Source organism: Haliotis rubra, unplaced genomic scaffold (assembly GCF_003918875.1).
Source record: "Haliotis rubra isolate DU_JTF1 unplaced genomic scaffold, ASM391887v1 Scf914, whole genome shotgun sequence".
Taxonomy (NCBI): domain Eukaryota; kingdom Metazoa; phylum Mollusca; class Gastropoda; order Lepetellida; family Haliotidae; genus Haliotis; species Haliotis rubra.
Genome location: NW_025767651.1, coordinates 151 through 24388, shown reverse-complemented (window position 1 = coordinate 24388; position 24238 = coordinate 151). Strand labels below are relative to the sequence as shown.

At 42.5% G+C, this 24238-nt stretch overlaps 1 protein-coding gene across 1 annotated transcript; it reads left to right on the top strand.

Annotated features, from left to right (window-relative positions):
* Positions 1-225: 225 nt before the first annotated feature.
* Positions 226-23458, top strand: LOC124264208 (dynein beta chain, flagellar outer arm-like; the record flags this gene model as incomplete). The annotated part of the gene is made up of 15 exons (XM_046698946.1): positions 226-358; positions 6256-6425; positions 8552-8745; positions 9967-10092; positions 11175-11396; positions 13528-13676; positions 13952-14063; positions 15619-15672; positions 17584-17705; positions 18285-18479; positions 19703-19934; positions 21589-21708; positions 22199-22215; positions 22681-22846; positions 23353-23458. Coding segments are annotated over exons 1-15 (2083 nt in total), but the record flags the coding sequence as incomplete, so codon positions are not given.
* Positions 23459-24238: the final 780 nt, after the last annotated feature.

The following is a 24238-nucleotide window of genomic DNA, read 5'->3' as shown; positions in this document are numbered from 1 at the left end:
AGTGAGGGTTCTAGGAAAGACTTCCGCCAGTGTCCCCCCTTAAATTTATATTCAGATCATATCAACTGAATCTATATTCCTCATCTGATAAGTTAGGTGGGATCTGAGCGGAAATCTTACCGAGTTCTATGTAACAGCATATCACACGATTGTGTAATCATACTTGACCTGTTTATTATCAATGTATTAAGTTGGTTTTTATTTTCATTTCTTTCACAGATTTATACAAACAAGATAAGCTACCACAAGTCAGTTCCAAGATGGATGAAAGACTACGCTGGCTTGAGACTCGTATCAGTTCATCTCTCAGGCCCAGGAATGAAGAACTGAAAAACCTTTTCCTCAATGATGACAACAGGTACTATTCACACAGTACTGGCTGCCGAACAGTTATCGCCATATTTTAGCGGTATTTTCAAAATTACTCTGCCGATTGTTAAATTAATGGAACAGAATTAATTATGATACTTCATTAGCTATTCACCGATGTGTCTAGCCGTTCACTGCCGCTGATCATGTTTTTATATAACGAGCCGGAAGGGAATCATGGCAGTAGAAATAGATATTTTCTCACAACTAACTCAAACAGTCATCGCCATTCCGAATTTCTCATGCCATTCATGAAATAATATATATTTATATCATACAGTAACCTCGAATATTTGATTGTGTGACTATTTGAGTGTTTCTTTTACAGTAGATTGATAGGGAATGAACAATTAATGACTTGTGAACTTGAACTTGCTATTATATAGGTCGTGGGACTTACCCCTGAATAAGCTAAATTGTTTTTATAGGGTTCATAAGTTAATCTTTAATTTTTCTATTATGTTACTTACCGTGAAGAATTTTCTTTTGCTGTCCTTTATTGTTGTCAAATACCATGGGGAAAAAAACCCGGAATTGTAATTGATCGGAACTGCGCATGTGTGATACTTATGTATTGGCGATAACTGTTACGCGGCGATAACTGTTCGCTAGCCAGTACCTTTCCTGTAGTTTTTTGTCAGATATATTCCACTTTTGTGCTGCAAATATTTCTTCAGACCATGTTCATGTTTACACGTGTGTATATGTATCACAACATTAATAATAATAATAAGTCATCCTCTATAGCGCACAGTCTCCAAACACCAAGTGATTGCTCGCGGCGCTTAATCAGAATCTGATTCTTATTACCCCGGATAACCCAAGCTGCCTGTTAGTCGCTAGAAGGTTATAGTCACATGACTTTATCCAACCGGGTACCCATTTTCTGCTGGGTGAACAGAGGCACTTGCCTAAGGTGAGACCACATGTATCACATGTGCTTCGTTGTGGGGCAGGACTGAAGTCCTAGAAAACTCTCAGTAGTCAAGCTGCCAAACACGGTCACCCATCCAAGGATTGTCCGAGCTCGACGTTGCTTAACTTCAACTGATTCGTGACCTGAGCTTTGTGCACAGGACCACGTGCCACCACATTACATTGTACCGACTAGGAAGGGTTAGTAGCATTGTTAGATCTTTAGATAAAAAGGCTAAGCGTGATGCAGGAATTCTGCATGTTGGATGTGATTTCCTACAAATAACTCTGTTAGCCAGATATAAGATGTTTAATGCAGAGGAATAATGTATTTGTTCATTCTAACCAGTAGTGTAACAATAATACATTTTCATATCACAAGGATAAAAATTCACCCTAGCCCATGTCAGTTTCCCTCATGTTAAAGCACCCGTGAAGATCCAAGTTAGAATTGACCTTCAGTAACCCATGCTTGTTGTAAGAGGCGACTAACGGGATTGGGTGGTCTCGCTGACTTGGCTGACACATGTCATTGTATCCCAGTTGCGTAGATCAATGCTCGTGCTGTTGACCACTGGATTGTCTTTTCCAGACTCAATTATTTACAGACCGCAGCCATATAGCTGGAATATTGCTGAGTGCGGCGTAAAACTAAAATCACTCATGAACATAGAGATTTTTCTGGGTTACATCTTCTTTATATTCTTGAGTACAATGTTTCAGGGCATGTTCTGGCCCCATCATCAGGTAAAACTCTAAAACAGGTAAAACAGGTAAAACAGGTCTTCATTGTGACGAGCAAACGCTTTAAAACAAGTAAAACAGGTAAATCATCATTACTCACTCATGTTAGAGGTCTCAATACTTTTTTAGCAATTCAAATCCATATATTCCTCCCATGTTTTACTGAAGTTGTTCCATGTATTGCTTAAGTGACACCTGCAGCCATAAAACCTCTGTAACCTGTCACCAACATAACTGTAGTACTTTATTTGTGAGGTAATATAGTGTTTTTGGTGCAGAATAGGGCTGCGATGAATACACTATGAGGTGAATACAATATGTGTTCCTGATATAAAGTAACAAATATGAATATGTATTCATGAATACTTTATGGTAAAAATATAGGGAATAAATGACAAGAATTGTATGCAATTGCTCAAGTTGAAACATTTAGTTGATATAATTTCGTGCTTTCAAGTTTACACAGATTCCCGAACGTTGGTTGGTTGAGAGAGCGGTCATGTGATCTAAATTTCAAGGTTCATTACTCTTGAACCCCTCTAATCGTTCATACTTATGTAAACACCGTTCATACGTGTGTGAACGTTTTTCGCTTCGGTTTCAAGGACCCCCAATAATTGGTGATACCAATTTCGCGAACGAACCTGTTTCAAGTCACCCCAAGTTTGGCAATGTCACTACCAAACGGATTGCCGAACATTGTTCCTTTTCACAGGAGTTTAATGTCTCGCGAGTTTGCGGGGTTCATCCGCGGTTTTCTGCCCGAGGTCTGTTTAACAACTGCTCAATAAATTTCACAATAAACAATCACAAATAAATAGAATACAACAAGATCTGTTTCCTATTCGCCACGCGCACAACTTCGAAGTCGGTCAGTGTATTATTACTGCGGTCAAACAAGGTATTTACAAGTGAAAAGGTACAATGCCAGTTTGTTAAAATGGTATTGTTATTGCTTCTGATATTTGTTTCTGTTTGATACTGTTATTGATTATACTTATTAAAGCAGGTTTCAAAACCTCATAATGAATTTGTTGTTATATTTTAAAGATCGAATACTTTGAGAACTATTTCTTCAAGGGTTGGGATACATGTGTAAAAGAAAATCGCTGTGTATACAAACATCGCTGCAATACGTCGTTCTTGAACCGAATGGCATTACAACATTTTACAGGTATTAAAACACACTAAACAATGATCATCTACAAGTGGGTGGAAAAGCGTGTATGTGTAAACTTCAAAGTCGCGAAATTATAAGAATTGAATGTCAGTTTGTGTATTGCACTGAAAATGAATGATGTCAAAGCGTTGTTCAAAGCTCGCGTGTAAACTCGCTCGTAAACTCGCTCGTTCACACGAGTTTGAACACCGCTTTGACATCGTTCATTTTTCAGTGCAAACACACAAACTGACATTCAATTCTTAAATGTACTTAAGTAATGCAATAGTCATGATTTCACTGATACTCAAAATGAATTTCGAACATTGCGCTCCAGTTATGGCGTGTTCTGTAATAGGGCTGGAACAATTGAACGAATAATTGGTCAATCAACCGATATCACTTGCATTGTGACTAATTAATATTCATAAAAATTTAAACGTCAAATTAAACTTTAGAAAGTATGTTTATTGAATCAAAACCTGACAACTGCAGTTTGGTTACTTGTAAAACTGCAATATGAACAAAATATTTGTGTGAGTGTCTCAAGAGGAAATATCCTTGATCATATTGATTGTAGTATTAATCGGTGCCTGTTTTGTTTACACAATGTCACATGATTGTGTCCCGTTATTTCCCATATGAGTTTTGTGGTGGGTTTATGATTACCATTGATTATTGATCGATTACTGAGCGCTGATTATCTGTCGGAAATAGAAAAAAACTGTTTTTAGGCTGTTACTCTGTATCCCTAAAATTGACACAATTGCAAATAGCATATGTTGAAATAACCCACTTCGGCCTAACTGGGCGTTCAGTTGGATGCGTAATACGATATCCAGAAAAGCATGTTTACTCGTAAAATCGGCCAACACTTAGAAAAAATACGAATAACTGCTGAAAACAATAGATCAGACTATAGATGGCAATTAGGTCGCTCTGCCAGGTATGACGATGGACCGTCGACTCACCTGGCATGAAATGCATGTGCTGCCTACAGGCACAAGGGGTCATCTCAAAAATATTTTGTGCTTTTTCATGTGTGTTGACTATGTCTCATCTACTGATTAACATCTTACGTGTCTTTCTTTCATAAAGTTTATGTTGAGATATGTAAGAGAGTATGATACCCAAAAACCATAGAAACGCGTCGTAGTATATAGATGGCATGACCACCCGAAGATCGACAGGACTGGATATTATTTGTAAATTGTTATGACGTGCCGTGTACCTCCCCAGTATAATTGCCCTAAAGGATTATCTTATCTTAGCTGATATCTCTATCCCCAAGCCCAACCCCAGGTTTTGCTTTTGAGGCGACCCCTCCTATCTGTTTCTTTTTATAGTGACAGTGAGACTGCATGGTAGCTACATCCTTAATAGTTTCGACATAAAAGTTATTATTTTTTGTACACGTCAGCTATCGTTTATAATGAATCTCGTCCTAATTTCAAATTGGGCATTTAAAAAGTGACCTTTGTAATACAATATCGTCGCACACTAATTTGCATAAAGCCATGGTCTGTTCCAAATAAGTCTTTTTGAACTTAGAATAAAACCGCATTGCTCATTTCTGCACTAATTTCCCCTCAGTAAAGTCCTTTTTCTCCGTTTCCTATCTCCCTACCACTGAGACTGTAGTTAGGCCGAACTTAGTTTAACAGATATTTCACACTTTCACATATCAACTACATAAATTGTAGAGATAAATGAGAAAATACAGTTTTTTTCTATTTCCAACAGTACTATAGTGTGTGTCTAGAAACTTAATGTCAGTCTTTGCCAAAATGGTTTTAATCTGCTTACACAAACTTGGCTCTAAGCATCATATTCAGTGCATTTCAGTGTTATCACCTAGTATTTATCATCTGAGTGAGTAAGTATGGTTTTATGCCGCTTTTAGCAATATTCCAGCAAAATCATGGTGGGGGACACCAGAAATAGACATCACACATTGTACCCATGTGGGGATTCGAACCCGGTTCTTCGGTGTGACAAGCGAACGCTGTAACCACCAGGCTACCCCAGTGGTCTTTATCACCTGAACTGAACAAGAGTTTTCTGGACTAAAAAGTAGACCAGTAGCAAATGTTGCAGTCTGTAACATTCAGGATTGTTCTGTATTTTATCTTGTCGGCTTAAACTTTTAAGGAAAACTGTTAAATGACTCCAAATTATAGCCATGGCAGAAAATATATGCCGCCCATGCAACCCCCTTCCTATGAAGATCCGGGATAGGTTTGGTCTTCAGTGTTCCTTGCAAGAAAAAAATTTACAGGATCAAATGGTGATGCTCACTTCCTTAGTTGATGCATGTTATTTATTGTATTCTTATTGCATCAGAGGCCAAGATAAGCTGCATATCCAGGTAAAATACGCATAGAAAATTTCCAATTACGCATTGAAAAATAATTGTTGCGTACCAATTACGCATTTACACTGTTAGATACGCCAAGAGTTTAAAACAAATGCGTACGGAATATATTTATAAAAATCGCTTGCGTAATGAAAAAGACATCGATTGCTATCAAGTTGTACTGTTAGTATAGGACTAGTGTTGTACTGTCAGTATAGGATGACTGATTTTTTATGAAATCATTTCCCTTATATTTAAGTTGGTTTTGAGTAGGTATGACATAAGGCAGAACATACCTGCTTAGTAAACTTACTCAATGACATAATACTTAGGTGAGTAAAATGACTGAAATATGCACATATTTCAAAGCAGTGGGTAACGGAAAATGAAATACCCACTCAACATTCATAATACCCACTCCAAAAAAATACAGTGGGTACAGTACCCACATTAGCTAAATCTTATCTGGAGCTCTGTGCATTGATCTATGCTCATGATTTCAATCCCAGGACTGTCTAGTCAAGACTTGACATCTATCTTATCTTTGGAACAATGCTGAATGGTGCATTGCACAGCATGAAAAATGGAAAGCAGTGCAGTAAATCCTAATCACAATTGTGACAATGATAGACACTAAGATGAAATGGGATGCAAAAAAGTCAATTCTGTTTATTTTTCTATTAATGAATCCTATAATATCCATTTATTTCAGACTTGCTTTCTATGAGTTTATCAACAATGAAGACATCAAGAAGCTGTTTGTTTACGTGCGCCCGATGCGACAGTTTACAGCTGCGCTGCAACCTCCACATGACCTCAAATCCAAATCAATATTCTTCCTCAAGTGCAATCCTGGAACCAAACTCACCAAAGATAACATGGGTAAGTATGTCAAGTTGATTAGATGTAGAACAGGAGTATTTCCAAATAGAATGGGAAAATCAAGAGATTATTTAAAATATGAAATATTATGTGTTATTATAATGTGAGACTTAGATAGCCCTTGTTTTCAGAGGTGTGGTGAATTTGGGTTTAACGTCGTGCTTGAGAATATTTTGCTCATATGACGATGTGCATGTGTGTGTATGTGTATGTGCGGCTGCTTGTACTAGCCCAGACTGAAGCTGGTTTTATAGTGCTAGCCCACTGAGATACCATGCCGCAGTGAAGCATTAATACCCCACTCAGACATATTATACTGACTCTGAGCCGATCAGTCCTTGATGTAACCATTAATGCCGAGCGCCAGGCAGGGACCAACAAGTACCATATTTTAACGTCTTTTGGTATGAGGCGGCCGGGGATCAAACCCAAGACCTTCCGCTCTCTCGGCAGGCGGACGCTCTAACCACTACACCACGGAGGTGGTCCCTTGCTTTCAGAACCCATGAAGATTCGGATTAGAATTGGTCTTTAGCAACCCATGCTTGTCGTAAGAGTCGACTTATGGGATCAGGTGGTCTCGATGGCTTGGTTGACACATGTCATCATATCCCAACTTTGGACTAATTGTAGGTCGATGCTCATGATGTTGATCACTGGATTGTCTGGTCCAAACTTGATTATTTACAGACTGCTGCCATATTGGAATATTGCTGAGTGCAGACAAACAGACAAACCAAACCAAACCCTGCTTTCAGATCCCATAGCAGCAAACCATCATTGCATCCATCATTGTCAACAGGGGTACTTGCACAAAATTAAGACGTCTTTAGTTGGTAATACAGTACATAATAAACAAATACACAAAGACAACAATGAGCAGATTTTCTGGTCAAACATAACAGGGGTGGAAATAACCCATTGCCCGATGCCCGGGTCCAGTGGTTTTTTCTGTCGGGCAAGCAAATTTGTATATCACACTGTACCGGTGTCCAGTTGACTTTCCAATATTAATTATGTTGTTCATTTAAAAAATCAACAAGAAAACGGCCGGTATAGTGGAAAAATTATCAGGGCAAGTGATTTTACATGTGCCACTGTACCGAAGTACACTAGCAATTTTAAAGTTATTTCCACCCCTGCATAAATGAGAAGCGTGGACTTCAAGCTCAACCTCAGGCCGTTTCCAATTGGCAACATACTAAAGGACCTCAGTTCCACTGATGGATCATTCACGACCAGTTTGCCTTCGAAATGTACCATTAGTACATAATGTGGACACGTGGAACCCTGCTTTTGTTGCTGTCATTGAGTGCTGGGGTAGCCTAGTGGTTGAAGTGTTCACTCGGCAATGACCTGGGTTCGATTCCCTACTTGGGTCCAGTGTGTGGAACCCAGTTCTGGTGTCCCCTACCTTGATATTGCTGGAATCTTGCCAAAAACCATACCTACTCACTCGCTGCTGTATGGCAACCATATATATATGTCTTCATTGGTTATGAATAAATTTAGTATATATATATATACACATCCCTGAAATATTATCAATGTTGCTATCCTGTGAGGTTCACAAAGGATCAGGGCGCGGTGGGGTAGCCTAGTGGTTAAAGCGTTGGCTCGTCACGCCGAAGACCCGGGTTCGATTCCCCACATGGGCACAATGTGTTAAGCCCATTTCTGGTGTCCCCCGCCGTGATATTGCTTGAATATTGCTAAAAGCGGCGTAAAACTAAACTCAGTCAGTCAGTCAGTCACAAAGGATCAGGGTTAGAATTGGTCTTCCATAACCCATGCTTGTCGTAAGAGGCAACTAATGGGATCGGGTGGTCAGGCCTGCTGCCGTAGTTGACACGACATCGTATCCCAATTGCTCATGCTGTTGATCACTTGATTGTCTGGTCCAGACTCGATTATTTACAGACCACCACCAACCAACCTTTGTGGTTCATTTTTACTTTTGCTCAGTGCGTCTATCAGAGTGTCCATGACATATGCTCTCTGGTACTTCAACTTGAAATCAGCTAAAACAGATATTTAAAAATTAATAATTCTTTAGAAACAAATTTTAGGTTAGCCTACCTTTCCAACGTATTTCACTCAATTTACAATCAAATATTTTTTTGCAGATCAAGAAGTGTTTTATATGGACTGTAACAATGTGCCCCTGGAGCACCTGGAACTCACTATTAGAGAGGTGTACCTGCCTTTACTGGGCACCAACCAACCCAGTGTCATGGAGGCCGGTATCAACGGGGACAAGATCATGGATATCTTGCATAGGCTAATGGCAGCAGTGGAGGTCACACAGGGTCATGTCAGGGTAAGCCAGTCTGTGGACAGCATGGTCAGGGACTGTGTTCCAAGCAATCTTAACATTATGATGATCATAAGCCTATGTTCAAGCATGGAAGTTACGATCACCTTTCTGATTTTGAAGTATGGGTGTTACGATCACCTTAGTGTTGTTTTAGTATGGGAGTTACGATCACCTTAGTTATGTTTAAGTAGTGTTAAGATCGCTTTGTGGACAGGGGGCTGGGGCTCGTTCCACAAAGCAATCGTAGCTCTATGACTGTAATAAGTCTATGTTAAAGTATGGGAGTTACGACCACCTTAGTGTTAACATCGCTTTGTGGAAAGGGGCTGGGGCTCGTTCCACAAAGTGACTGTAGTGCTATGACTGTAATAAGTCTATGTTAAAGTATGGGAGTTACGATCTTCTTAGTGTTAAGATCTCTTTGTGGAAAGGGGGCTGGGGCTCGTTCCGCAAAGCGATCGTAGCGCTATGACTGTAATAAGTCTGTGATAAAGTATGGGAGTTAAGATCACCTTAGTGTTAAGATAGCTTTGTGGAAAGGGGGCTGGGACTCGTTCCACAAAGCGATCATAGCCCTATGACTGTAATAAGTCTATGTTAAAGTATGGGAGTTACGATCACCTTAATGTTAAGATAGCTTTGTGGAAAGGGGGCTGGGACTCGTTCCACAAAGCGATCATGGCGCTATGACTGTAATAAGTCTATGTTAAAGTATGGGAGTTACGACCACCTTAATGTTAAGATTCCTTTGTGGAAAGGGGGCTGGGGCTCGTTCCACAAAGCGATTGTAGCACTATGACTGTAATAAGTCTGTGATAAAGTATGGGAGTTACGATCATCTTAGTGTTAAGATCTCTTTGTGGAAAGGGGGCTGGGGCTATCCACAAAGCGATCATAGCACTATGACTGTAATAAGTCTGTGTTAAAGTATGGGAGTTACGATCATCTTAGTGTTAAGATCTCTTTGTGGAAAGGGGGCTGGGGCTCGTTCCACAAAGTGACCGTAGTGCTATGACTGTCATAAGTGTATGTTAAAGTATGGGAGTTACGATCACCTTAGTGTTAACATCGCTTTAGGGCATTGCACTGGCCCAAAATTGTCTTGTTCTAAATATCTGGTGCCTTTCAAGTCTGGTTTCGACAGAGTTCACTGTATATGACCGAAGTCACAAATCCAACCCCTGTCACTGTCAAATGGTTTAATAGGGACAATGTGTTGCACAGGGTCAGATAGTGCTGAACATGCCGTCTATAGAAGTCCTGGCCGAGGCAGCAGCATCACCAAACAGACGAGGAGCAGTTCTACACGTCCTGGAGTCAACAGTCATCAACTGGATCAAACAGATCAGGGTAAGCATCATAGAACTGGCTGGCACGATTCACACCATCATAGAGATGCTTATAACACTGTAGGTAGTTACAATAATATTTTCATGCTTGCAGGTTTTGGACACTGACAGACTATTCGCTAAAAGTTAAAAAAATATAGAAATGATTGTAATTATTTGGATTATGCTTTCAAAGTTTTGAAAAACCATTCATCTTCAGTGAAATCTGTTAGCTACAGTTCCTAGAAGAAAATATCTCTTTATTTCTTTATGTTTTTGTTGATTCTGTCAGTTGCTGTTCTTATGTTTTATTCAATAGGATCATAGTCAAATAACATCTTTATACATTTATACTTTTTCAGTGTCATGAAATAAGGCACCATGTGTGTGAGTTATTCATGAAAGTGTTATTAAGTCAGCTCTCGTTAATCCGACACTCATTAATCTGACAATCACGTTAATCCGACAAAAAAATTAGTGAACCATTTAAAACAGTGATAATTACTCTTGTTCGTCCGACATTCTTGCATTCCAACTCCGACTTACCAATCTAGCAACCTGTTATTGTAAACACGTTGTAAAAACATTCGTTAATCTGACAATCAACACAATCGGTGGGATAATCCGACCGTTAACAAACAATCACACGTGAGTGGTAATTACAGCGTGCCTTACTGGCTGCTTGACACCGACGACATGGTGGTATGTGAATATTTTTACATACAATGAAGATAATTAGATCTACCTTTTCTGATATGCATGCAACAGTATCATGACATTTAGTAAACATTGATATTTTCACACAAATACATTAATCCGACATTCTCGTTAATCCGACATATTTCTATGCAACCACAAGTGTCGGATTAACAAGAGTTGACTCTCGATATTTGGGATTCATTATAGACAGTGATTTTGAAATCTGTAAACAATTATGTCTGGACCAGACAATCCAGTGATTGACATCAGGAGCATGATTCCATAAGTCGTGTCTTATTATGACAAGCATGGGTTGCTGAAGACCAATTCTAACCCAGATCTTCATGGGTCGCATCACCGTGAGCAAGTTTGCTATCAGCCTAAACCAGTTTTATCTGTAACCAGGTGGTGTTGAAGCATGATCCTACAGCAGACTTACAGAATCAGTTCGGCAACGAGCCAGGCCCCTTGGAGGAGATGAAGATGTGGGAGAACCACCTGGACCGACTCCACTCTGTCAACACCCAGCTGGACTCTGACATGTCCCTGGACATTCTACACAACCTGGAGCAGGCCAACAGCCAGTACGCCCACTCCTTCAGCAGTGTGAGGAAGGAGATCAATAAGGTAAATATCACCGTATAATGGTGACATTATTCGAATATTTAACAGATTAGGTTAGGTTACATTTAGCAGTAAAGGTGCCGATACACCTAGAAACATAATCATATTATGGCCTGGATTCAAACCACCCATGAAAGATTCAGTCAGATACCCAATAACCTGATCAACGAAAACGATCAACCCGATCATATTTAGATGCTTGATTGATTTCTAAATCTAAATCAATCAACAATTTTGTAATTGATCCATTAATTTTGCAGTAAACGACATCTTATATATTCATAATAACATGTATTCTATTAGCCATGTCATCTGTATCTATTGACCACCACATGTATTGCGTCGTCATAGCATTGTGACGTCATAAGCATTGTGACGTCATGGCCAGAGTTAACAGTTACTGTTCAGTTTTACCTGATGATGGGGCCAGAACAAGCCCTGAAACGTTGTACTCGAGAATAAAAAGAAGATGTAACCCAGAAAATATCTCTATGTTCACCGATCATATTTGTCTCCCTAAGATGCTTCACTTTCATGCATACTTTTATGTATTACGTCACACTGTTTTGACTTCACTGCATCATTCTTGTCTGCCCCCTTGTAATCAAATGTACCTTTGGTAACCAACGTCACAATGCATGTCAGCTGTCATCAAACTACTCCGTAGCACTCCGTTTCCTGCTTTGAGTTGCTTCACTCCTCTAACATCATGTTGCGTTTAACTTTTGTCGACGGATAAATGTCTCAGCTCGAATCACAATTAAACAGTGATACAGCAATGTTCGCTGATTGAGCCTATGTGCACAGTCTCACAATGCATCGGTGGAATGTCGCGTGATTAGTCAACTTCATCTGGATTTTACTGTTCAAACCTTACATTTGTGTGATATTCACATTTCCCAATGTGGGTTAGGATAATCATATACGTAATACAAGACAAATAACTAGCCCAGAAACGTTGTGAAAAATAAATCAAGAAGTTGTTATCCATAAGATTTGTCTTGTATTACTACACCAACTTCTAAATGCCTTTGAAGAATTTAAGCATATACGTAACTAAAGTAATATTTAACCTGAACGTAAACCATCTTCAAACTGTTTATCATTTGTTTTCACTGCAATGTGCATCTTAACGAAGGGGGGCAGACACGCCACTGGAAGAGCCCATCAATTAGCCCTGAATTAGTATTGTTAATTTAGGTCATTGACACCGTCCCTTTTCTGTTTGTTTTCTGCCTAGATTAATTCCTGTGTGTATTAAATTTGGCATCTTAGAAAAGAAATACAAGCATCCTTGTACTTTAACTATAATAATTAAGGGCCAAAGTGTATTGTATTTCTTTATACATGGGGGTAGAATGAACTGTATTTCTTGATTAAAAATTCAACTAGTGTGTCCATAGTTTTCAATCCAGATGATAGAAATCCTGTTGCACTCTTGTTGGAATGATTCAGCTTCTGGACCCAAACTGATATGGCTCAAAGATGTCCATGGACATTAGCCAGATATCATTTAAAGCAGTGGTCACTTCAGTGGGCTACCTGTTACCCCATTGGTCACTGACAATGTTGATATATGTATGGCTGCTTATAGTCTGTTTGCAGTGAAAATGTACAGGTGAATTTCACTTTAAACAAAAATGTAAATCGAATACAGTGAAATTAAGATTGCGAATCCTCATAATTCTACCTTGCCAATTCAAAAATTAAATCTTAGGTTTTTATTCAACTTAGGAAAAAGTTGTTTAACAAACGATCATTGTTTCAAATCGCTTATATTGGTATGTATTACAAGGGGGTAAGCGCAGTAGTTGGAACAGTGAAACAAATGCACTTGCGGAACGTGATGAGCGTTAACTTAGACCAACCCTCCTTGTTCTCGGTGTTTCATTTAATGTGCATACCCCCTTGTAATACAAACGAATAATACCGATTTGAAACTATGATCGTTTGTTACTCAACTTTTACCCGAAGTTGAATAAAAATCTGAAATTTAAATTTTGAAATGGCAAGGTAAAATTATGAGGATTCGCAATCTTAATTTCTCTTTTTTTGATTTACACTTTTGTTTAAAGTGAAATTCATCGGTACGTTTTCACCGCAAACAGACTATACATGGTTGCTCCTGTTTCAGGCTGTAGCCGAGACTAACAAGATCTTGAAGTTCCTGAGTACAATGAGGCCGTGGTTTGAGAGACTTCACATTGCCACAGAGCCACGGCAGATGCTAGTGTTGTTCAAACCTCTAATGACAGTACTCAAGCTTGTGTGGAGCAGCTCCACGTAAGTACAGAATAGATTGCATTATCAATAAAATATGACTGACTGACGGACTGAGTTTTGGTTTTACGCCGCTTTTAGCAATATTCCAGCAACATGACGGCGGGGGACACCAGAAATGGGCTTCACACATTGTACCCATGTGGGGATTCGAACCCGGGTCTTCGGCGTGACGAGCCAACGCTTTAACCACTAGGCTACCCCGGCGCCCCAATAATAAAATATGAAGTGTTTTAGGTGTCCTATTGTTGTTTCACCCATGATGTTTGTTGTTGAAGGTACTACCACCAGATAGACAAGTTCCACAACCTCCTCAGATTGCTGTCAAATGAAGTTGTTCACAGAGCCATAGCCATGGTTGGAGAGGATGTACTGAGAGAACCATTAGAGGTGAGTGGGTGGGGCAGTGTGGTGGTTATAGCCATGGTGGGGGAGGATGTACTGAGAGAACCACTAGAGGTGAGTGGGTGGGGTAGTGTGGTGGTTATAGCCATGGTGGGGGAGGATGTACTGAGAGAACCACTAGAGGTGAGTGGGTTTGCTAGTGTGGTGGTTATAGCCATGGTGGGGAGGCCATACTGAGGGAACCACTAGAGGTGAGTGGGTGGGGTAGTGTGGGGTTATAGCCATGGTGGGGGTGATGTACTGGGGAACCACTAGAGGTGAGTGGGTTGGGTAGTGTGGTGGTTATAGCCATGGTGGGGGTGATGTACTGAGGGAACCACTGGAGGTGAGTGGGTGGGGTAGTGTGGTGGTTATAGCCATGGTGGGGGAGGATGTACTGAGAGAACCACTAGAGGTGAGTGGGTGGGGTAGTGTGGTGGTTATAGCCATGGTGGGGGAGGACGTACTGAGAGAACCACTAGAGGTGAGTGGGTTTGGTAGTATGGTGGTTATAGCCATGGTGGGGGAGGATGTACTGAGAGAACCACTAGAGGTGAGTGGGTGGGGGGGTAGTGTGGTGGTTATAGCCATGGTGGGGAGGACCGTGCTGAGGAGAACCACTAGAGGTGAGTGGGTGGGGTAGTGTGGTGGTTATAGCCATGGTGGGGGAGGATGTACTGAGAGAAACCACTAGAGGTGAGTGGGTGGGGGTAGTGTGGTGGTTATAGCCATGGTGGGGGTGATGTACTGAGGGAACCACTGGAGGTGAGTGGGTGGGGTAGTGTGGTGGTTATAGCCATGGTGGGGGAGGATGTACTGAGAGAACCACTAGAGGTGAGTGGGTGGGGTAGTGTGGTGGTTATAGCCATGGTGGGGAGGATGTACTGAGAGAACCACTAGAGGTGAGTGGGTTGGGTAGTGTGGTGGTAATAGCCATGGTGGTGGAGGATGTACTGAGAGAACCCTCTAGAGGGTGAGTGGGTGGGGAGTAGTGTGGTGGTTATAGCCATGGTGGGGAGGATGTACTGAGAGAGAACCACTAGAGGTGAGTGGGTGGGGTAGTATGGTGGTTATAGCCATGGTGGGGGAGGGCATTACTGAGAGAACCACTAGGAGGTGAGTGGGTGGGGTAGTGGTGGTTATAGCCATGGTGGAGGAGGACAAACTGAGAGAACCACTGGAGGTGAGTGGGTGGGGCAGTGTGGTGGTAATAGCCATGGTGGTGGGAGGATGTACTAGAGAGAACCACTAGAGGTGAGTGGGTGGGGGTAGTATGGTGGTTATAGCCATGGTGGGGGAGGGCGTGCTTGAGAGAACCACTACCAGAGGTGAGTGGGTGGGGGTAGTGTGGTGGTTATAGCCATGGTGGGGGAGGCCATACTGAGGGAACCACTAGAGGTGAGTGGGTGGGGGTAGTGTGGTGGTTATAGTAGCCATGGTGGGGGAGGGATGTACTGAGAAGAGAACCACTAGAGGTGTGAGTGGGTTTGGTAGTGTGGTGGTTATAGCCATGGTGGGGAGGCCATACTGAGGGAACCACCAGAGGTGAGTGGGTTGGGAGTGTGCGGTGGTAATAGCCATGGTGGTGGAGGATGTACTGAGAGAACCACTAGAGGTGTGAGTGGGTGGGGTAGTATGGCGGTAATAGCCATGGTGGGGGGAGCCAACTAAAAGGGAGCCGTAGGTGTGAGTGGGTAGTAGTGGTGGTTACTTGCCATGGTGGGGGAGGCCATACTGAGGAACCACTAGAGGTGAGTGGGTGGGGTAGTGTGGTGGTTATAGCCATGGTGGGGGAGGCCATACTAAGGGAGCGTCTAGGTGTGAGTGGGTGGGGTAGTGTGGTGGTTATAGCCATGGTGGGGGAGGAGGTACTGAGGGAACCACTGGAGGTGAGTGGGTGGGATAGTGTGGTGGTTATAGCCATGGTGGGGAGGATGTACTGAGAGAACCACTAGAGGTGAGTGGGTGGGTAGTGTGGTGGTTATAGCCATGGTGGGGAGGAGGACGTACTGAGAGAACCACTAGAGGTGAGTGGGTGGGGTAGTGTGGTGGTTATAGCCATGGTGGGGGAGGCCATACTGAGGGAACCACTGGAGGTGAGTGGGTGGGGTAGTATGGTGGTTATAGCCATGGTGGGGGAGGCCATACTGAGGGAACCACTAGAGGTGAGTGGGTGGGGTAGTGTGGGTGGTTATAGCCATGGTAGGGGGAGGATGTACTGAGAGAACCACTGAGAGGTGAGTGGTGGGGGTAGTGTGGTGGTTATAGCCATGGTGGGGGAGGACTGTACTGAGAAGAACCACTAGAGGTGAGTGGGTTTGGTAGTGTGGTGGTTATAGCCATGGTGGGGGATGTACTGAGAGAACCACTAGAGGTGAGTGGGTGGGAGTAGTGTGGTGGTTATAGCCATGGTGGGGGGAGGATGTACTAGAGAGAACCACTAGAGGTGAGTGGGTTTAATAGTGTGGTGGTTATATAGCCATGGTGGGGAGGGCGTACTGAGAGAACCACTAGAGGTGAGTGGGTGGGCAGTGTGGGTGGTTATAGCCATGGTGGGGGTGATGTACTGAGAGGGAACCACTAGGAGGTGAGTGGGTTTGGTAGTGTGGTGGTTATAGCCATGGGTGGGGAGGACGTACTGAGAGAACCACTAGAGGTGAGTGGGTGGGGTAGTGTGGTGAAAGTTGCATAGCCATGGTGGGGGGAGGCCATACTGAGGGGAACCACTGGAGGTGAGTGGGTGGGATAGTGTGGTGGTTATAGCCATGGTGGGGAGGAGACCATACTGAGAGAACCACTAGAGGTGAGTGGGTGGGAGTAGTGTGGTGGTTATAGCCATGGTGGGGAGAGGATGTACTGAGAGAACCACCAGAGGTGAGTGGGTGGGGTAGTGTGGTGGTTATAGCCATGGTGGGGGAGGATGTACTGAGAGAACCACTAGAGGTGAGTGGGTTTGGTAGTGTGGTGGTTATAGCCATGGTGGGGGAGGATGTACTGAGAGAACCACTAGAGGTGAGTGGGTGGGGTAGTGTGGTGGTTATAGCCATGGTGGGGGAGGATGTACTGAGGGAACCACTAGAGGTGAGTGGGTTGGGTAGTGTGGTGGTTATAGCCATGGTGGGGGAGGCCATACTGAGGGAGCGTCTAGGGGCGAATAGGAGGAGCATTCGGATGGTGACAGCTGTAGCAGGGGATGGGGGAAGGAAAGGGATACATAATGAGAGAGCCTCAGAGGTGCTCTAATATTTTATAGTCATGGAAGAATCTTACCTCATGATGTATTATACTAGCAAAGCTGCTGTACAATATTACTTTGACATCATTAATAACAATAATAAGCATATACCACATTTCACTTCTAACTTCTGTGACTTCAGCTAGTAAACACTGAAATCTCTTTCACTCTAATGCGTTTTGCTAGTAAAAAAGCCAAATACCATAACTTAGTTCTACTGAAAATAATGTCGAGTCACAGAATAGTGCCTATGAACTGCACTGTATAGAATTACCTACTGCTGCCTTTCAGTCCTACACTAAGCTGAAGGAGGCATTGAGAGTGTGTGCCGCGTTCCGGGGAACCTACCTGGACTTCAAGGACACAGCTGATGACCTGAACGCTCAGAACATCGCTGAAAACGCAGAAAGACTGTAAGATTGTTAAAAAAATGTCTTTATTGTTTAGTTAATACCTAAAATGTTAATAATACATAAGATTATCTGTTCAGAGTGAATGAATTGATATATCCCATATATTCGGCAAGCGACATACAGCCTTCATTTTCTCAGTTTGTGAGAGTTTAGACTTGTTAAGGCAGCAGTGAAGTATTGGTCTTTCCAATCAGTTTTTGACCGCCTCCGTGGTGTATTAGAGCGTCCGCCCAGAGAGCAGAAGGTCGCGGGTTCGATCCCCGACCGCGTCATACCAAAGGACGTTAACATATGGTACTTGTTGGTCCCTGCCTGGCTCTCGGCATTAATGGGTACAACAAGGACTGGTTGGCTCGGAGTCAGTATAATGTGTCTGAGTGGGGTATTCATGCTTCACTGGGGCATGGTATCTCAGTGGGCTAGCACTATAAAACCAGCTTAAGTCTGGGCTAGTACAAGCAGCCGCACATACACATACCCACGCATGCACATCGTCATATGAGCGAAATATTCTCAAGCACGACGTAAAACCCAATTTCACCTCACCTCACCTCACCAATCACTTTTTTCTTGTTGCAGTGCAGCAAGACCCCAAGGGGCTCTGTTCTCGACTAAAATGTATGGCCCCCATGCATACACTCCACGATATGGACTGCGGAACTCGGAGAGTCACTCCAGCACAGCGTCCCTGGATGAGGAAGACCTGTGGAATGACAGTCCCTGGCCTCCCCGGAACGCTCCATGCTTTGATCTTCTCAACAGCTTCATGGAGAGGTCAGTGAATTAGGGTTTATGTTTGAGGAACAAACAAGCAAACAAACAAACATTACAGAATATGTTGTTTTGTCCCTCAGTACTGAATAAATCTGTTTCAAGTTGTCATCAGATTAGAACTAGTTGAAATATCCTCAGATTGAAACATTTTTGATCAGAGAAATGCAACCATGTTTTAAATCACTGTACAAATATAAATGATTTATAGAATTACGATGTTTTTCGTTTTTATTATTCATTATTTACGAAAGTCGAACTTACATTCTTTGTATCTGAAGCCAAGGTGTCAAACCGATACAGGTGTGCTGAGATATAAAAATGCTTTGAAGAATCTCTGCTTCCCCTCTTCAAACTTATAAAAACCCTCAAATTTGTTTTAGGGATCGTTCATAATTTATCGCTGGGTGATGATGATGATGATGATTTGAAGGGGCGATTACCCATTTTGTTCTGGGGGGTGGGGTGTCTCCAATTTTGTACACATGTACTAGGGGCTGGGGTCATTGATTTTGTACATGACATGCAGGGGGGTCACTTACTTTGTGCATTAATTTGGGGGTGGAGGAGTGGGGTCATTCACATTGTAGATGCTTCTCCATAAAAATCATCATCATCCCCTATAGTGCATTTGGCTCAAAAGCGGACCGATGAATTACAATCTAACTCAAAAACTAATAAACATGTAATACTCAATGAAACGCCGATCATAATCAAAACTTCAGACCAACTCTGTGATTTGTTTGCAGAATTTATGTCCTAAAATTCAAAAAGTTGTTTAACAAACTATCATTAAAATATTGACACAGTTCACTATTTGTTACGAGGGAGGAGTGCAGAGAAAGGGACAGCCAGGTGTTAGAGAAGCAAGTGCTCAAGTGCTGACAAAGTTATTGATTCATTAATCTGTGCTGTGCCGTCTCCATCCTTTCTCACGCGACACCCGGCTGTCCTTTCTCTGCACTCACTCCTCGTGAACAAATAGTGAACTGTGTCAATATTTTAATGATAGTTTGTTAAACAACTTTTTTATTTTAGGACATAAATTCTGCAAAAACTCTACAGAGTTGGTCTGACGCTTTCATTATGATCAGCGTTTCATTGAGTATTTTATGTTTATTAGTTTTCGAGTTAGATTGCAATTCATCGGTCCGCTTTTGAGCCGAACGGACTATAGCCTTAAATTATGCTCGGCCCCTTATCCAACACTTACATTCTGGCGGCAGGTGCAATGATGTGCTGGAGTTGGTGGAGACGACGCGGCACTTCCGACTGCTGGCAGGGGCAGCGGAGGTGGGCGGAGCTGGGAGCTTGAGTCTGGATGCGATGGTGAAGGAGATACACCAGAAATATACCTACGCCATGCAGGAGTTCTTCTCTGTTGTTGACAATGTGTTGAACATAGATGGATCACAGTTGTTTGAGAGGTCCTTCTTCAAGTTCAGGACAGTTGTAAAGGTAAAACATCTTATGGCATTCTCTTCCCACAGAGGTTACATGACATATCTTCCTACGAACCTCTGTCCTAAAATGGCCATATTTCACGGTTCTCGTAAAATACCCTAGCGACAAAAAATCGCAACACGAAGTATCTCCCTTCTTTCTATCCAATCAGAACACGTGTTACATCCACTTAGATCCAGCTTGACTAATACAAGCAAATGTGGGAACCACAAATATCCCTCTGCCGGGACTTGTGTTGATGTGACACACAAGGCATTTAATGGCTAGCTTGTCCGTTGTCAACGAGGGCGATGGAGACGCCATTGATCCCCTATTACATGACTGAGTTCTGTCTAGAAGAAACGTTTGCGCATCGTGCAGGGGAAGAGGTTCTAGTTTTCCCAGGCGGCACAGAAATTACCGCAGGCCTTGCGAAGGATCACATTTGAAACAACGCCGCTTGATTGCACAACTAAATCTGATTGCAACCAATCACTGAATCCTGAACACTCCTCGCACTATGGAAGGGCCGTGATTAGAACAGAGGTTCGTAGGAAGATATGAAAAGTAACCTCTGTGGGAAGAGAGAATGATCTTATGGTTGCACAGTAAATAATAATAAATAATAATAAGTCATCTTCTATAGCACAGTCTCCAAGCACCAAGTTTCTGGGCTTAATCAGAATCTGCTTTTTTCAGTTTATGTATATTTTAGTACAACTTTATGCTGTGGTTTTGATACTTTACAGCTGAAAAAATAGCCTTCAGTAATCAAATTATGGCCTTGAAAATATCAAGCACTAAGCAGAATCTGCTCCTAGATATAAAACAAACACCAGAGTATACTGGCCAATGAGAACCATTCTTTCAATTCACATAGTGTCGCTTTGAACATTGCTTTCAAAGAGAACTGCTGTTTGATATTACCCGTCACAGACTTGCCTCCCTTCCTCAGGGCAGGATTTGAATCTCAGATGAAGGTCTGTGTTAGAATTCATCTTTGATAACCCATGTTTTCATAAGAGGGTACATTAACGGGATCGGTGGTCAGGCCTCGCTGGGTTGGTTGATGCATGTGTCACAGATCAATGCTCTTGACATCAATCACTAGCTGAGTCTGGTCCAGGCGCAATTAATTTTTACAGACTGTTGTCATATAGCTGGAATAATACTGAGTGAGTGAGTGAGTTTAGTTTTACATCACACTCAGCAATATTCAAGCTATATGGTGGATAGAGTCTAAATAATGAAACTCCTGGACCAGACAATCCAGTGATCAACAGCATGAGCATCGATCTGTGCAAGTGGGAACTGATGACATGGAATCTACCAAATCAGCGAGAGCCTGACCACCCGATCCCATTAGTCGCGTCTAACGACAAGCATGGGTTACTGAAGATCAATTCTAACCCGGATCTTCACAGGTTGGAATAATACTGAGTGTGGCGTAAACAAGACAGACAATAAGTGGATTATTTTGGTCCAGGTTCGACAAATTCAAAGTCACTGTCGTATACAAGGAACACTGTGAAGTGCAAGGTTAAACAAACAAACATTCGCAAACTGAAACAGGAAGGTGATTTTTGTAGTCAGATTAATTTTCAACAAGTGTATAGTTTACATGCAGAGGATAACACATGTTATCAGTTTGTTATGTTTATGTTTGCAGTCCCTAGAGAAACGTCTAGCTGGGATCCTACGTCAGGCATTCTGTCAGTGTCCTACTGTAGAGGCACAGCTCCGACTCCTGGAGGTGTTTGAGGGTGTCAGTAGCAGGGAGCTCGTCCAGGTATGTTTACTTGTGTCTTCACAGGGCGGTGGGGTAGCCTAGTGGTTAAAGCATTCGCTTGTCATGCCGAAGGTCCGGGTTGAGTCCCCACATGGGTACAATGTGTGAAGCCCATTTCTGGTGTCCCCCGCCATGATATTGCTGGAATATTGCTAAAACTGACGTAAAACTAAACTCACTCACTCACCTTCTTGTGTCTTCATCATGTTAATGTGACTGTCTCCTTGGTCGGGTAGCCTTGTGGTGAAAGCTTTCGCGCATCACGCCGAGGATCTGGGTTCGATTCCCCACATGGGTACAATGTGTGAAGCCCATTTCTGGTGTCCCCTGCTGTGATATTGCTGGAATATTGCTAAATAAATCGGCGTAAAAATAAACTCACTCTCTTACTCCTTGGTCTAGTGGATAGAGTGTTTGCCCTGAGAGCTGAGGGTTAGTGGTTCCAGCCCCAACCTGAAGAAATGAAGACTTTTAACCTCCTTGCGCTCAGGGGATAAAACAAAGACTGTAAACTGCAGAGTCACCAGATTTCGGTGTTAACACCTGACAAAGGGATACTCACCTTTTTCACATTGATTTTATGATATATGGTATATCTCAGCTTGTTCAGGTCTAAAGAGCCACCTGTGAAGATCTGGGGTTAGAATTGATCTTCAGTAATCCATGCTTGTCGTAAGAGGCGACTAAAGGGATTGGATGGTCAGGCTGTCTGACTTGGTTGACATATGTCATTGTATCCCTATTGTGTAGATCGACGCTTATGCTGTTGATCACTGGATTGGCTGGTCCTGACTTGATTTTTTACAGGCCGCTGCCACATAGCTGGAATATTGCTGAGTGCGGGTATAAACAACAAAACAACCCACCCTATAGAGCCAACTAAAACGGGGATTAGGTTGTCAGGTCCTGTGATGATTATATCATTTGACATGTGTGCAGCTGGATTTGTGTGAACTGTACCTCGTGTTGTAGGGCCCACCTCGGTGACAAGGATGAACAACTGGTTCGAGGAGCCTTCCTCATGAGCTGCAGCAAGTCAGGGCCATGTTCTCGCGAGAACTCCATCTCACCCCCACACTACAACATGCCCCTGTCGTCAGCAGGCTTATGGGTGGTGGCACTCAGAGAGAGAATTAGGGTATGTGTTGTTTTTTCCACAGCCTTTGATGATGATGATGATGATGATGATGATGATGATGATGATCTGAAGATTGTGCAAATTGGCAAGAACATATGATTCTGGTTACCAGGGCCCCTGTTTCACAAAGCTCTGCGTAGCCTACGACAATCGTAATTCAATGTTACAGAATAGGAAGTAGAAGATCCCACGAGGAAAGTTACGATCTTAGGCTGATGAGAGCTTTGTGAAGCGGGCCCTGATCTTAGAGGTCTAAGATGTATTGTAGGGTATGCGCTTGCTTTGTATAACCTCATTGATGATGATGATGATGATGATAATGATGATGATGATAATTGAATTTAGCGAATATACATGCAGGAAATTTCCTTTTGTTGTCTGACTGATTGCTTTAAGTTATTGATCTATACTGAAACATTTCCTATGTATCTACTATCGTCCGTCAACTACCGAGAACTGCCTGTCAGTACAATGTGTTGCTATTATGTTGATGATGTTGTTGGCAGATACCATGGGAGAAACCGTCATGTGAGTCCCCACTCAGTGGAGGGGCAGTGGTAACTTGCGAGATCACGGGAAACATTACAATGACTGCATTCAAGAACTGGAAGCGTGAGTATAGTTGCACCTGGACATCGGTCACTACATCACTGTCGGTAGGGTCATTATGCTAAAGATAAGGCGATGGGCCCTGAGTGGTTAAAGCGTTCGCTCGTCATAACGGCAAGACCGGGTTCGAATCCCCACATGGGTACAATGTGAAGCCCTTTTCTGGTGTCCCCGTCGTGATGTTGCTGGAATATTGCTAAAAGCGGGCGCTAAAACCAAACTCAGTCAGTCATTTTTTCACAAAACAAGGCCCAGAGGAACCAGCCCTGAAGTGGTATGAGTAGACTGATGTTACTTAAATAGGTCCGATAATATCATTGTTAGGCGGTGGGTAGCCTAGTAGGTTGGGCGGGTCCATATTTTTTACCCGGTACCCCACCCTATTACTCCAACCCTACCGGATACTACCGTCATGCTAATTCCTGACATCAAATTTGCAAGAAATGGCAATATATTCTTCGAGCTCAAGAGCTAAAATGTACGAGTTTTCAATATCACTTAACCATGAATTATATTCAGAAAGAAGTGACAGTAAATTATGTCCTGTAATCTTCAGACTTCAATATAACCTTTAAATCATGAAAAAATAACATATTCACGTTGTTTAATCTATTAGTCACATGATCATGATGGGTCGAGTATTGAGGCAATTACCGAGGGTCCAACTCAATACCCACCCGTTCTGGGAGTATCCGGAGTTACCAGTCCCAACCCTATTGTCAAAATTTGGCTAAAAGGTATTTTGCTCACCGTCACTTCAAAGACCCTAGGTTTGATTTCCCA